Source organism: Raphanus sativus, chromosome 9, assembly GCF_000801105.2.
Source record: "Raphanus sativus cultivar WK10039 chromosome 9, ASM80110v3, whole genome shotgun sequence".
Classification (NCBI taxonomy): domain Eukaryota; kingdom Viridiplantae; phylum Streptophyta; class Magnoliopsida; order Brassicales; family Brassicaceae; genus Raphanus; species Raphanus sativus.
In genome coordinates, this window is record NC_079519.1 from 1,674,720 (window position 1) to 1,687,642 (window position 12,923).

Here is a 12,923-nt window from a genome sequence, read left to right on the forward strand (position 1 = left end):
CAAGGCCCCCACCGTTTTATTTATGGACATTACATGCCCAAATAAATGATACACTTACAAAAAATAAGATTATGTCAATCAAAAAAATCAATCATAAGCTTTTTCGCAAGTATTGGCGGTCTCCAATGCTCGCTCTAAGAGCATCTCCAATGGTGTTACCCACCATTGGAGTCCTTAGCAATAGAATATATTTCTATTTTGATTTTTGAATAGTTAAGAAGTTTACTCTAAAATGCATGTTCAATGGTGTAACTCAAGATAGAGTCCTTAGGAATTTAAACTTTATTATATTGTATGCACACAAGTCTAAGAGCAAAAACTTGCGAGAAGAATGACTCAGAGCAGAAACTATACAATATGCAACAGACTAATCTTCGAGAAGAATGACTCAGAGCAAAAACTATACAATATGCAACAGACTAATCTTCAGCCGCAACAGTTACTTGTAACCTTAAATCAAGAAGGATGGCTTTTAAGAAGTTTTGTGATGATGCAAAGCCAATAAGCTCGCAAACGTGACAATGTGGAAGAGTTGGCGTGGGTGTAACTCTGCATAATTAAAAAGATACAACAATTTAGCAGATTTGACTAAAGAAAAAGATAAGAAAATCCCAGTAACTTTCTTTGTGCTTACCTAACGTAACTCTTGGTATCATCAACTTCTACTGATTCTTCTGTAATCACGCGGAGCTTTGCTCTGAACATCAACATCGCCATTCGGAATCACTTTTGACAACTGATCCCTTGTTACTGAAAAGAGGACGCACTAATTGCCATATCATGTCCTACTGCATTTACAACAGACATTTTCATCAGCATATAGAATGGTAATAGAAAAAAGTCTTTCAAACGTACAAGTACCATTTGATCAAAAAAAAAACGTACAAGTACCTTTGTTGTCTGGGACCTTCACTGGTGTCTTGTTGTCAGGTTGGGAAGAAGGATCATCAGCCAAATCAGGGTAAAACTTGGGAACAATCTCAGAGATAACAATAGCTGCAGCAACATCAGCATCTTTAGGGTGCTCAATAGCTACAGCTTTTAGAATCCTTGCATCAATCTGCATCGTATAACGTAAGCCTTTAGTTAGTCACATTAAAAATTGGTTTTGAAAACAGACACCAAAAAGATAAACAATAATCATCTACGAGGACGACGTGAGATTACTTGATCTATCATTATAGTATAATATACATAATCTTATACTGAACCTAAATAAGATATATCGAAATAAGAATGTAAAGGAAAAAGCTTTTTTAACTGTGGGAATAACTCGGTGAGGGATCGAAAGACGATTTTGGAACCCATCAGTTAATTATGAGATCAATCTGCAATTCAAAAGTTTCTGTTTATAGGGTTAACAACCATCCATAAACCCATGACAAAGAATAAAATGTAAATCCAACAACTACAATTGCTCGGACATGAGCTCAAATCAGTGCTAAAGGGACAAAATTTGGCCATCATCAATGAACCGAACAGCTCTGCAAGACTCCGTAACGGTATCTGCAACCAAAAAAAAAACAGAGTACGAGGTTTTACATGAGTGGTGCTTGTTTGTGGAATTGAGAGAGAAAGGCTTTGGAGTTTACAGATGCAAGTGTCCATCGATGAGACCAGCAGCTACAAGATTCTTCGATGGATGGAAGTCTATACCGAACGCTTTTTCTCCCAAATCGATCTTCGATCTTCGATGGATAGAAGCCTTTACCAATACTCTCCCCAATAACAACATGCCACGTGTTCTAAGGATCAAGTCTTTCAAATCCTTATTTACGGACTGGTCCTTACCTATGTTAGTTTTAATATTAATATTATAATCAGTTAAACCTAGGAATAGCCGCTAAGGACTTCTCACGAGTCTGCGTTGCAGATGGTCTAAGATGTATAGGCTAGTTACATTCTAGTATAAATTTTAATATTATTTTAATAATTAGAAAACCAATATCAAGATCCTTAGAGCATCATTATTGGTGTTTCTTAGCTCTTGGATCCTTAACACACATATATGTGTATGTATATATTATATAAACGTATATAATTGTTTGCTAAGGATTTTACGGAAATCGAAACTGAAAGTTCCTTAATTAAGAGACTTTCGGTTTCGGTTTCCGTAAAGTTCTTAGCAAACAATTATATACACTTATATAATATATACATACACATATATATGTATTAAGAACCCAAGAGCTAAGAAACACCAATAATGATGCTCTTAGTAAAAAGGCATATAAAACTTATAAACAAAACGAGGATCCAATTGTTCATGATTGCAGAATAGTGTGATCACTGAGCATCACTAATCACCATGCTTATTCACATATGTAAAACTTTGACAAGAAAAGTTACATCAGGATACATTAAAATGCGTAAACACAGACCTGCTTCTTTGACAACCAGGAGCAAATCTGAGTCAAATTCAGCAGAAAAAAGGGTTCACAGGTCAATTGCTTTCTTGAACTTTGTTGAAACCACATTTGCATTCTAAACCATCACACCATAGAACTTACCTTAAACCCAAAACCAAACTTAGTATTTTTTTTTCTGAGCTTGTGATATCTCTTCTTATCTAGGAGGGGGACCTGGTCTCTGGTTAGCTTCTCTATCTCTACGTCTCCTACCCGATCGTCCTAGTAGAACCCGTCCTTGTCGCCTCATCCGACTTGCCAGAGAGGTGCTCTGCCTATCTTCCTCTTCCTCTTCTCCAGAGAAAGTCATCTCATCTGCTGTTCCACGGTTGATCGTCGTCAAGTCGCTCGAATCAGAATCAGAGCGTCTTGTCTGACTCCTCGACGCCCCAACAGCATGCATCATAAGGATAACATTTAAAAAATTCCTACCAAACCCAGCATCCATCATCCCTGAACCGTTGTACTGATCACCACCACCACCACCCTCGTCTGAGTCAGAACCGTTGCCTCCATCATCATCATCGTCATCGTTCCTTTCAATAACGTAATCCCCAAACACCGTCGCGCCAGGTATCAACGACCTGATCGTGCTGAAAACATCATCCCGGTCATGCTCGATCTCAAGCCTCCTCCAGTTCTGCTCCACCTCAGGATCAACCTCGCGCGGCGGCCTCGCACAGGGATGCTCCACTCTCATGTGTTTCCTCAGCTCCCCGAAGGTCCCAGCGAAAACACACTCCTCCTGCATGCATATCCTCTTCTTGAGATTCAAATGGTCACGCGCGGTCTGCACGACCGTCCACCCTTTCACCTGCCCTCTACAAAGCGGGCAGGTGAGGTTCCCAAGCTTAGCAGACGCTTTCTTGTACTGATCCAAGCAGTTGGAGTACCGGAAGCTGGTGCCGCACATGTAAGGACGGCATCCCTTGTCGTGTGACGAGCAGAGGAGAAGCACGGCGTTGTGAGGACACTCCATGCAGACAGAGCATATAACACTCTCCCAGCTGTCCCTCTTCTCTACACATTTGGAACAGTTTTCTGGAAACAAGTTCCTTTTCACAAGACGATTACAAGGTTGGGACTTGTAAGGTCTTGCTCTGATCCGCCGCGAGTGTACCCTCCTGCGTCTTGTCCTCCTTGTAGCTTTGGCCATAACCTCAGAATCACACCTGTACAAAGTGCTTAAGCAAAAAAAATCACATAATTAGAGAATATCAAATAATTGAAATCATTAGCAATGAATCTAATCGAATCATACACACATCTCAGATCCAAGAGAAATTTATATTAATAAATAAATAAATAAATATTCTCAATTCGGTTCGATGCTTGAGTACCTAATTGAAAATCAAGAGATTACAACTAACACAGAGTTCAGATTCGAAGCCAATCTCTAATTTCGAATCCGATATCGAGATTCTATTTTTTTTTTATAAAACCTAGGCAAAAACGAATATCCAGATCGCTAAAATTATACGAAGTGCGTAGAAAGCGATAGAGAGAGAGAGAGATGGAGTTTTACCTTTAGGGATTGAAGATTAGGGTTTCTGCAGCAGATAACGAAAGGGACGACGACGAAGAAGAAGAAGAAGCAGAGGAGAGAGCACTTCGACCACTGCTCCACCAATTAGCTCTGGATTCGGAGTTTCTCTTTCCTCACGCCACGTGTGGTGGAGTTACGACCTCCACGAGTCTGTCGAGTGCGTTAAGCCTCTTAAGGCCCATTATGCTTCACGATTGGGCCTCATCAGGATTACTCTCGTATTTTGTGTATTTTAGATTCTTCTACATGTTCTCTCAAAGCATACATATAACTTGGCGACTGAAAAGAAAAAAAAAGTCTTACACGGCTTGGCCGTGGATTATATTTGAGTGGGCGTTACAGGCAACAAAACGATGTAAGTTCTTATGGTGAATCACAGCTTAGAACAAGTTTTAGAGAAATAGAACAATTAGCTTCAGGTTTCTTGGGGAGATTTTAGATGGTTTCGGATGGAGGGTCATTCATTCTCTTTCACAAGAATCAATCATAGACGGGGAAACCATACTATAGAAGCCTTCCCACTTGAACTACCACAGCTATTTGCCTAAATCCTAAGTATTTTTGAACATTTTATGTGGAAACTATAATATACTTTATTAACAGAAAGAAATTTGGAATTGTTAGACACCATTAGGATGCAGCAAGAAGAGGGAGGGGGGACATAATGTAAAGCCCAAGATGGGAGTTTGATTTTAGAAGTTGACTTAGGGACACAAGTGAAATTGCATTTGACCTTTTTTCTTTGCTTGTGAATTAGTATAAAATTCCAACGGAGGATATGGCTGCGGCGCCGATTACTCTCTTGTCCCACGCTTCCTCTGCCAAAATTTTCATTTATTTACTATCCATATGCTATTTAATTATTTTATAGTATATTTCATGTAACTGGAAAGTTCCTTTTTGGTAAGATATAAGAAAAACAACTGCATGCATATTATATCTTTTGACACACGCATAACTACTTATGATGAAATGTCAATCCAAAGTCGATAAAGTTTGTTGGTACTCTGATATTGTGTATATATTCCATGTAAAGGGATATAGATGATTTTATTTATTATCATTTGGTTCTTAGATTAAAAAGATGTAGTAAACCTTAATATGTAGTCAGTTGTTAATTTATCATTGCAAAATTGTGTATAGATAGTATTCAATTTATTTTAGTATCTTGAAACAAGGAATTTGTTTAAGGGCAACCTCTGGTTATGAAAACTGTTGGCTAGCTAGTGATTTATCATTTCAAAACTGTGTGTTGGCTGGCTATTCAAATTATATTAGCATATTAAACAAATATTGAATACAATACATAATTATTGAATGAGTTAATAAATTCACAAGTTTGATTCGACGCTAGAGAGATGAATATCAAACTTGCTCTTAATTCTATTTCCAACAGAACTATGGACCAGTTTCTACTGCCTACCTCTCGATAAAAAAATTAAGTTTATTAAATGAATGTGAGATAAGACTTTATATACATATGATGGAAACGATAAAAACTGAAAGTATGGTAGTTGACTATTTTTTAGATCCGATCCCAAGGCAACTAGTATCTTGTTATGGACATTATTTCTTTCGCATCGTATCTTGTTCTGGATTTTTTCGTACGAGTTCAATAGTTGCTAATTAAATATTCACGTTAGCAGGAAAAAATCACAACAATGATAGCACATATATAAGCTGGGTTATATTAACACACTTGACTAAATAAAATCAAACGTACGGCTTTAAATATTTAGAAGATGGACACGGCTTTACTGATTAAATACATCATATACTCCGACGTTCTCGCCCTCAAATTGTGCACCAACACGTACAAAGCTTACAAGAATAGTATATATATCTCATGCATATTATACTATTTACATCAAACCAACTTGTCTTTTGGTATCAAGTTATATCAATATGAACTGACTTTTCTTAAGAAATTGCACAAAGAACATAACTAAAATATCCTCGCTGGCTATCCCCCACACCCGAACGCGTATGTGTAGCATGAGGGCTGCGCAAGAATACAAGTCCATAACACCAAGATTTGACCTTTCAGAAAATGTATTTTGAAGTGGAAAATTTCAATAAAACCTCCAAGAGGAAATTCAAGATTCGTTGACTGAATTATATAATAATCTAGCTCATTACATATTAAAAAGCCAAGTTACAAACAAAAAAAACCATTACATATTCTGACTGCTTTGAATTTTAGATGTCTAATGATGGATTGAGACGAAGAGGTAAAAAATATGTTACGTTTTGATCCCACCATTCTTCTATTGTTATTATTATCTTGATCTTTACAACACTACCGAACTATATCTGAAAAAAACTAACGCATCTGATTATAAACACATCAATACCAAAGTTGAAAAATTAGCACACATCGACGGTCTTCTGTATTTCACATGGTACAACACATGGACCGGAAGTTTCCTGGACCCTAATGCCCAAATGTTGACAATATAAAATATGCTTTTAAAATGTTAAAGAATCTTCATCTAATTTATCCATGATTCCATTGTAACCTGGTTTAATTGTTCTAACGTCTAAATGCCAAAATAAACGCTTAACTAATTTAATATGGATTGTTTTACCTTCAAGATAATCTTATTACTTAAAGAAAGTCAAATGTAGCTTTAGATGCGTACCAGAGTGAATAATACAAATAGTAAACGGAATTCTGATCTGAAAATGGAATTTGACTTTAGCACTTTAAAACCCAAAGCTAACAACAAATACAGAGGTTTCATTTTCATCTCCATTAATGGGCATGGATCTTTCTCTCAAGCTTGAGAAAGAGAAAGATGAAGGAAGATCAAAACACAGCCGTGAGAAGGAAGAAGAAGAAGAAGAAGAAGATGATGATGTTGGTGCTAGTGAAGACAAAGATGAACAAATGGTGACAGAAGTCGAAACTGAAGATTCTTGTTTAAGTTCAAGAATCCGAAAAGAAGAAAAAGAACGTGAAGAGGTACTTACAATTCGTCTAACATTTATACATCATCAGAACAATATTATTGTGTGCAAATATGTTTAACATTCACGGATGGAGATCAGCTCTTGCAGATGCAGACCGAGATGGAACATGTGAAAGAAGAGAATACGAGGCTGAGGAAGCTTGTAGAACAAACCCTTCAAGATTATCGTCAGCTCGAGATGAAATTCCCGGTTATCGATCAAACAAACAAAATGGTAAGATAATACTGTCTTTTTTTTTCTTCTTTTTGTTAGAATCTTGTCTTCAATACATTTTACTTTCATATATAGTAGTCACATTTAACATGTATATATAACTTGATGTCTTTAAATTAGGATCTTGAAAGGTTCCTTGGGGCACAAGCCAAGGCTCAGAGAAGAGGAGTAGAAAGAATTGCTTCCTTGCCTTTGGTAGACGGAGAATTAGGGCTTTCACTTTCTCTACAGAAAAAACAGAAACAAGGAGAGAACAAAGAAGCTGAGTCTCGTAACACGCAAAGATGCAATAGTAGCAGCTCCATTCAGGGAAAAGATATTAACACGCAACGTGTCATAACGTCTTCTTCACAGGGGAATAGAAAGGCCAGGGTGTCAGTGAGAGCGAGATGTGAAACCGCAACGGTGAGTTTCTCTATATATCTCATCTTTAAAAAAAAATCTCATCTTATAGACTCATATGCATGCAGTTTGGAGACTAGCTAGGGTAACATGAAATTTTAGGAATATTTTTCCGTGTATGATGAATAAATATGTGTAGATGAATGATGGATGCCAGTGGAGAAAGTACGGTCAGAAAACAGCGAAAGGGAATCCATGTCCAAGAGCTTATTACCGATGCACCGTGGCTCCAGGATGTCCCGTTAGAAAACAGGTATAGCTCTGCGAGAAGTGCAAAAATACACATACCCTCCAGAGGATTATAGTTTAGATAAAAATTTTAAGATAACCAAAATCGATCTTTACAATTTATTCACAAAAAAATGATAGATAAATTATTTTGAAACATATGTTCAAATTTTTTTTTTATGAAATTATTGTTATTTATTTATCATGTATTTTAAAAATAATAATATGGTTTTCATGATGGTTTTTAACAAGTAACATTGATTTTTTAAAACCAATTTTGATCAAACAAATAAAATTTTACTATCTAGGCCCTATGTATAATTGATTTATTAGCTCAAACAAAAATTCTATACTATTGTGATGGGATCCATTTTAGATCTTTTTTTCAAACAGTGTACACTTTTACTAGATCTGAACTACATTAGTATTGATAAAAAAAGAACTACATTAATATAAATCACTTCACTGCATTTCATGATCTTATGCTATGTGTATATAGCTATTTTAAGAGCGGCTGCTTTTGTGAAGGTGCAAAGGTGTTTAGAAGACATGTCGATATTGATAACAACCTACGAAGGAACACATAACCACCCACTTCCGGTCGGAGCTACAGCCATGGCTTCCACTGCGTCCACTTCTCCATTCTTGTTACTCGATTCTAGCGACAACCTCTCTCATCCTTCCTATTTCCAACAAAACGGCAGTGACAATCGATCCATAAAACTTTGATGGTCCATCATCTAGAGGAGGAGATCATGTTTCATCTTCCCAAAACCAGTTAAACTGGATGATGTAGAGTTTCCCCGTCGCTCATTATTTTCCTTTGGTTCCTTGATCTTTGTTATATTGTTGAAGTCGCCATTCTTGCATTTTCTTGTTCTTGTTTCTTAACGTTTATGTGTCGTATATACAAAATTAAAGGTTGAAGATTATTTATTTTGTTTCGTTTGATGTTCACTTATTTATAAAAGTAAGGTCAAATTAGCTAAACGACCAAGTGACAAAAATAAGATTAGAATATGTATTGCATTATGCACAGCCATGTTATTAAATAGCATTGTCAGATATAACATGAACTATAACATGTTATTTTCGCTAAACCCGTATGAACGAACTATAGCATGTTATTTCGTTCAGAACAACTTACTATCCCAACTCAATTGGATTTACAATTGGTATGTGGAAATCTTCTTGTTCAAGTACTTATTAGACGTGTCTATAGGTCCTGGGTCAAGTGCACCCCTGTCTGAAAGAAGAGATATAGCCTTAAAATTGATTGCTGAGAATAAGATCCATCACGAATTCATTAGAACATCCTTTACCAAAGGGGAAAAAGATCGGTTATATAATGCATAGGCCCAGCTACAGCCCACAAGACCTTTTAATAAAAGAGTCTTTCCCATATCGGAAACTGAGAGGATTGGATACGGGAGACTGTAAGTATATATTGACTTCAAAGTGCTAACGTTTAAGTCACGCAGCCATGTGGTGAGCACAAAGCGAACTATTCTTTCGCCTTTTACTAAAGAATACCGTGTGCTCTCCACTTTTAAATGGCATACGCCTATATTTGGAGGGTTCTGCTCTTAAAGTGGACCCAAACAATTTTTCTAGTTTAACTACATTCAGTGTCGTAGAAAATTTCTTGCGTTAAGGGTAAATTCTAGAGTCTATTGTACTTGTTTTAAATTTGACAGAACTCATGGATATTTATTATGAGTGCTCTTAAAAAAAGGATAAATGTTTTATGTAGAAAAAGAAAAAATCAAGTTGAAGACGTTGATCTTAAATATTGTAAAACGTAAATGGATATCAGAATAACAACACACCAAAATCATTTTCAAAAAAAAAAAAATAACACACCAAATGATCAAACAAAAGATTACACATTACAAATCTCAAACACACTCTTGCATCTCCCATTTTTATACACATCGCTTAGAATCCTAAAAAAAAACACAACGAAGAAAGAAAAAAAAACTAAGTTGATCAATCTAATATAAGACATCAAGAGGGTTTGGAGCCAGGACCAATACTTCTTAATATTACGGCATTGTTGCAAACTTGCAACATCCGGCCTGGCAATAAACTTCCCAACGTGTAATGAAAAAATATGTGATGTGACTCATTCTTTTTCTTCGACTGAAGACTCTTGCTTCATATGGAAACCACCATTTTGCATTGTGTTCAATGACATCGTCTGTTACAAAAAATCAAGGAAGACCAAAGATGAATCTAACAATATTTATATTATCTAAACCAAAAAAAGCACTAAAAGTCTAAAAAATGTTTTCAAAGATGGAAACAAACCAACTCTTAGTTCTTAACTATGAGAACACGTAGACATAAATATGTTAAAAAGGACTTTTAATGCAAGGAAGGAGCAGTTTATTAACTTACCAAAGTTGAATTACTCAACATGGTAGCTGAGAGATCATAATTGATTGCAACAGGCAATGGTGGCATCTGGCTCATCAAGCTTGGCATATTATTCATGCTGCCAAGTTAAAGATATTCTGTTCAACAATCTCCACCCATTTTATATAAAAAATAACCATATACAAAAAGTATCAACTTACTCATTTTGGATGGTGATAAGGTTGTTCCTTGTCTGACAAAACAGATCTATGTTATCATGTACCTGTTCATCATAATCATCAGGAGAGAGCAATTTTAGCAAGACCGCATTTGAATTCTTTAAAACCAGATAACCAAGAGCTTACCTTATATGAGGATATATTAGCTCTAATTTGACTAAAAGCTCTTACATTCTGTTCTAAGAGACTGATTGCATGGCCACTTAAATCTTGAGACAGAACAACGAAAAAAAAAATTAGTTACTCATTAACTTCAATGACTATGTGCAAACTCTTCTTCTAAAATTAAACTATTTTTGAAGACGCAATTATCTTAATCACCTCCTTATCAGAGTAAAAGCTATGCTGACATAGTAAGAAGCCACTACAATCTCAATTTATTTTAACAAAAGAAGAGTAGGTCTATTAATTAAAAACGGTATTTGAATAATTATTAATTCACCAAGAAATAAGTGTATGTATTGCCTCCTTTTACAAACAAAATAGGAAATGTATGTTTGCATATTAGATGAAAGTTAAGACCTTCAGATGTAATATGTTTATTACTGGAGCTTGTAAAGGGCATCAAGAAAGGGTATGAAGCCATGCTAACAGAAGGCATGCTTGAAGACAATCCCGCCTGAAGAAATATAAATCTTATAGAATTTTGCCTTATTGTACAAACACTTTAGAACCAAAACCTCAAAATTTATATTGAGTTATTCCATCTCAAATAGCAAAAAAAAAGTTGCTTTCCTTTGTGTGTTCAAGAGTGCCACTCATCAAATTGAAAAAAAAAATTTGCAAGCATCTCCAACATACCTTGCTAGAACTTATTCTTTTTCCATAGTTGAATTCTTCTGCTTTTCTTCTCTTCCTCTGTTTTTTTTTTTTAAAAAAAAATCAGTATTCGATGGACAAAGACAAAAGGCAAAAAAGAAAAGAAAAAAACCTAGAAAGCATTCTACAGAAAAGAGAAGATTTTTTCACAAAATTCTACAGAAAAGAGATGATTTTTTCACAAAAACTGCTATGCAAGTTTAGCACTATTACTTTGATAACAGATATAACATGGCATAATAAACATAGAACTACAGGAATGCAAAGTGGCTACAAAGCAACCAAAAAAAAAAACTTGAAAGTTGCATACAGATAGGTGAAACAGAGCTTTACCGTCGTCCATCTACACCGCAGGGCAACATCTCGAACGGTTTTGTCAGGTAAAGTGGCCGCAATTTTAATATATTTCATGATACTTGGTTTATCCTTATATCTACAACCAAAAAAAAAACAGAACTCACTTCTCAAGGCCAACCTCACTTCTCATATCAACTTAAAAAAAAACTCATTGATAATAAAGAAACAACTCACTTCTCAAGGCCAACCTCCAACTTGAGTTGCTCTTCGGTTGACCATTCACTAGCCAAAGAAGTATCTAGCTTGAGCCCAGAAACCGAATCAAAAGAGTTCCCGGTTTGAACTAAACCAGAGTTACTAACATTACTGATCATATGCATCCCCAACAAGGAACCACTTCGACCCAAGTATGGACCCATCGGAATCATCTCAGATGAACTTCTCAAAGAGTGGAAATTTATAGACTCGTGACTGAACCCAGAGGTAGATGATCGTGTAGCCATCCACATAACCCAAGAAAGAAAACCCTAATACGACCACACACCTCTAACTCTAAACCCTATACATCAGCTAAAAAGAAACAAACTTTAAGAATCGAAATTAAACTAAACCCATCTCAAATCCGAGCTTCCTTTGATCGTGTTTCCATGGAAGAGGAGAAGAGGGAATGAGTAAAAACTTCACCCTTTTTTTTTTGAAGTTTTTTTCTCTCTCTTTCTCTTGTGTGAATTCAATTCTCTAACGAAACCAAAGTGGTTTGTTTATACCAAATTGCACCAATTATTTGCCACTCTTTTAGTTTGTGGAATTGCTTTTTTAATTTGCTTCTGCCTTCTATATGACTATATCAATTGGAGAATATTTAGAGAAATAAAGATAGAAAATGGAAAAAGTGTGTCTCTATATACTTAGTGAAAACAACGTCAACTTTCCACCATTTTTTCATGGATAGAGATAAAATCCAAATTTAATACTAGTTTCCAACATAATAGGAATATAATGTGAAATTGAAAAATTAAAAAGGATTTTGACTGTAAGCAAAACAAAATAGAATAAAAGGAAAAGATTCCTTCGCTAGTTGAAGGGAGGTAGACCAAGAACATATATTCATTTAGTTTTTCTTACATTCTTGTTTTTAGTATTTTTATATAAAGTACAGTATTTAGTTTTGAATTTAATTTGAAACTTTAAATTATTTATTTTTGCATTGGACTTGGAAAATACTTTAGTTTGTAAAATTAAAATCTCAAAACAAACACTGTATATTAGGAGTAGTTGGCATATCGTGGAATTCAGAAAACAGTGCGAATCCCAATAACAAAGCATTTGATGCATTTTCTTCTTCTACCACATTTTTAAAAAAAAATTCTCAAAGTTTTATCAACTAAGTCTTTAATAAATAATATGTATCCTCGTTGTCGAAAGTTGAAACTATTTGAT

At 35.4% G+C, this 12,923-nt stretch overlaps 2 protein-coding genes, 1 long non-coding RNA gene, 1 other non-coding gene and 1 pseudogene across 6 annotated transcripts; 2 read left to right on the forward strand and 3 right to left on the reverse strand.

The window, feature by feature from the left end:
- Positions 1-233: 233 nt before the first annotated feature.
- On the reverse strand, positions 234-1,768 carry LOC130499888 (uncharacterized). The gene is made up of 5 exons (XR_008938744.1): positions 1,593-1,768; positions 1,262-1,506; positions 892-1,060; positions 635-788; positions 234-549 (listed from the first exon to the last, which is right to left on the reverse strand). It is a non-coding gene; the product is annotated as an uncharacterized LOC130499888 (long non-coding RNA).
- A 502-nt stretch (positions 1,769-2,270) lies between these two features.
- On the reverse strand, positions 2,271-4,092 carry LOC130494280 (uncharacterized). 3 transcript variants are annotated; one of them, XR_008939057.1, is made up of 3 exons: positions 3,934-4,092; positions 2,511-3,580; positions 2,271-2,408 (listed from the first exon to the last, which is right to left on the reverse strand). XR_008939057.1 is itself a non-coding variant. In XM_056995490.1 (2 exons), the coding sequence occupies exon 2, from the start codon at positions 3,562-3,564 to the stop codon at positions 2,566-2,568; it is 999 nt and encodes a 332-aa protein (XP_056851470.1). In that variant the 5' UTR covers positions 3,565-3,580; positions 3,934-4,092; the 3' UTR covers positions 2,271-2,565. The 3 variants fall into 3 exon arrangements, 2 of the variants coding, with proteins under 2 accessions (XP_056851470.1, XP_056851471.1); XM_056995490.1 differs by having other exon boundaries at positions 2,271-3,580; XM_056995491.1 differs by having other exon boundaries at positions 2,271-3,592; positions 3,934-4,089.
- Positions 4,093-6,712: 2,620 nt separating this feature from the next.
- LOC130499671 (probable WRKY transcription factor 9) lies at positions 6,713-8,566 on the forward strand (annotated as a pseudogene).
- Positions 8,567-9,249: 683 nt separating this feature from the next.
- On the forward strand, positions 9,250-9,368 carry LOC130500594 (U5 spliceosomal RNA). The gene has a single exon (XR_008939211.1). It is a non-coding gene; the product is annotated as a U5 spliceosomal RNA (small nuclear RNA).
- A 210-nt stretch (positions 9,369-9,578) lies between these two features.
- Positions 9,579-12,420, reverse strand: LOC108824442 (uncharacterized). The gene is made up of 8 exons (XM_056994289.1): positions 11,718-12,420; positions 11,520-11,619; positions 11,169-11,225; positions 10,890-10,986; positions 10,494-10,576; positions 10,350-10,411; positions 10,171-10,267; positions 9,579-9,970 (listed from the first exon to the last, which is right to left on the reverse strand). The coding sequence occupies exons 1-8, from the start codon at positions 11,990-11,992 to the stop codon at positions 9,896-9,898; spliced, it is 846 nt and encodes a 281-aa protein (XP_056850269.1). The 5' UTR covers positions 11,993-12,420; the 3' UTR covers positions 9,579-9,895.
- Between the last annotated feature and the right edge of the window lie 503 nt (positions 12,421-12,923).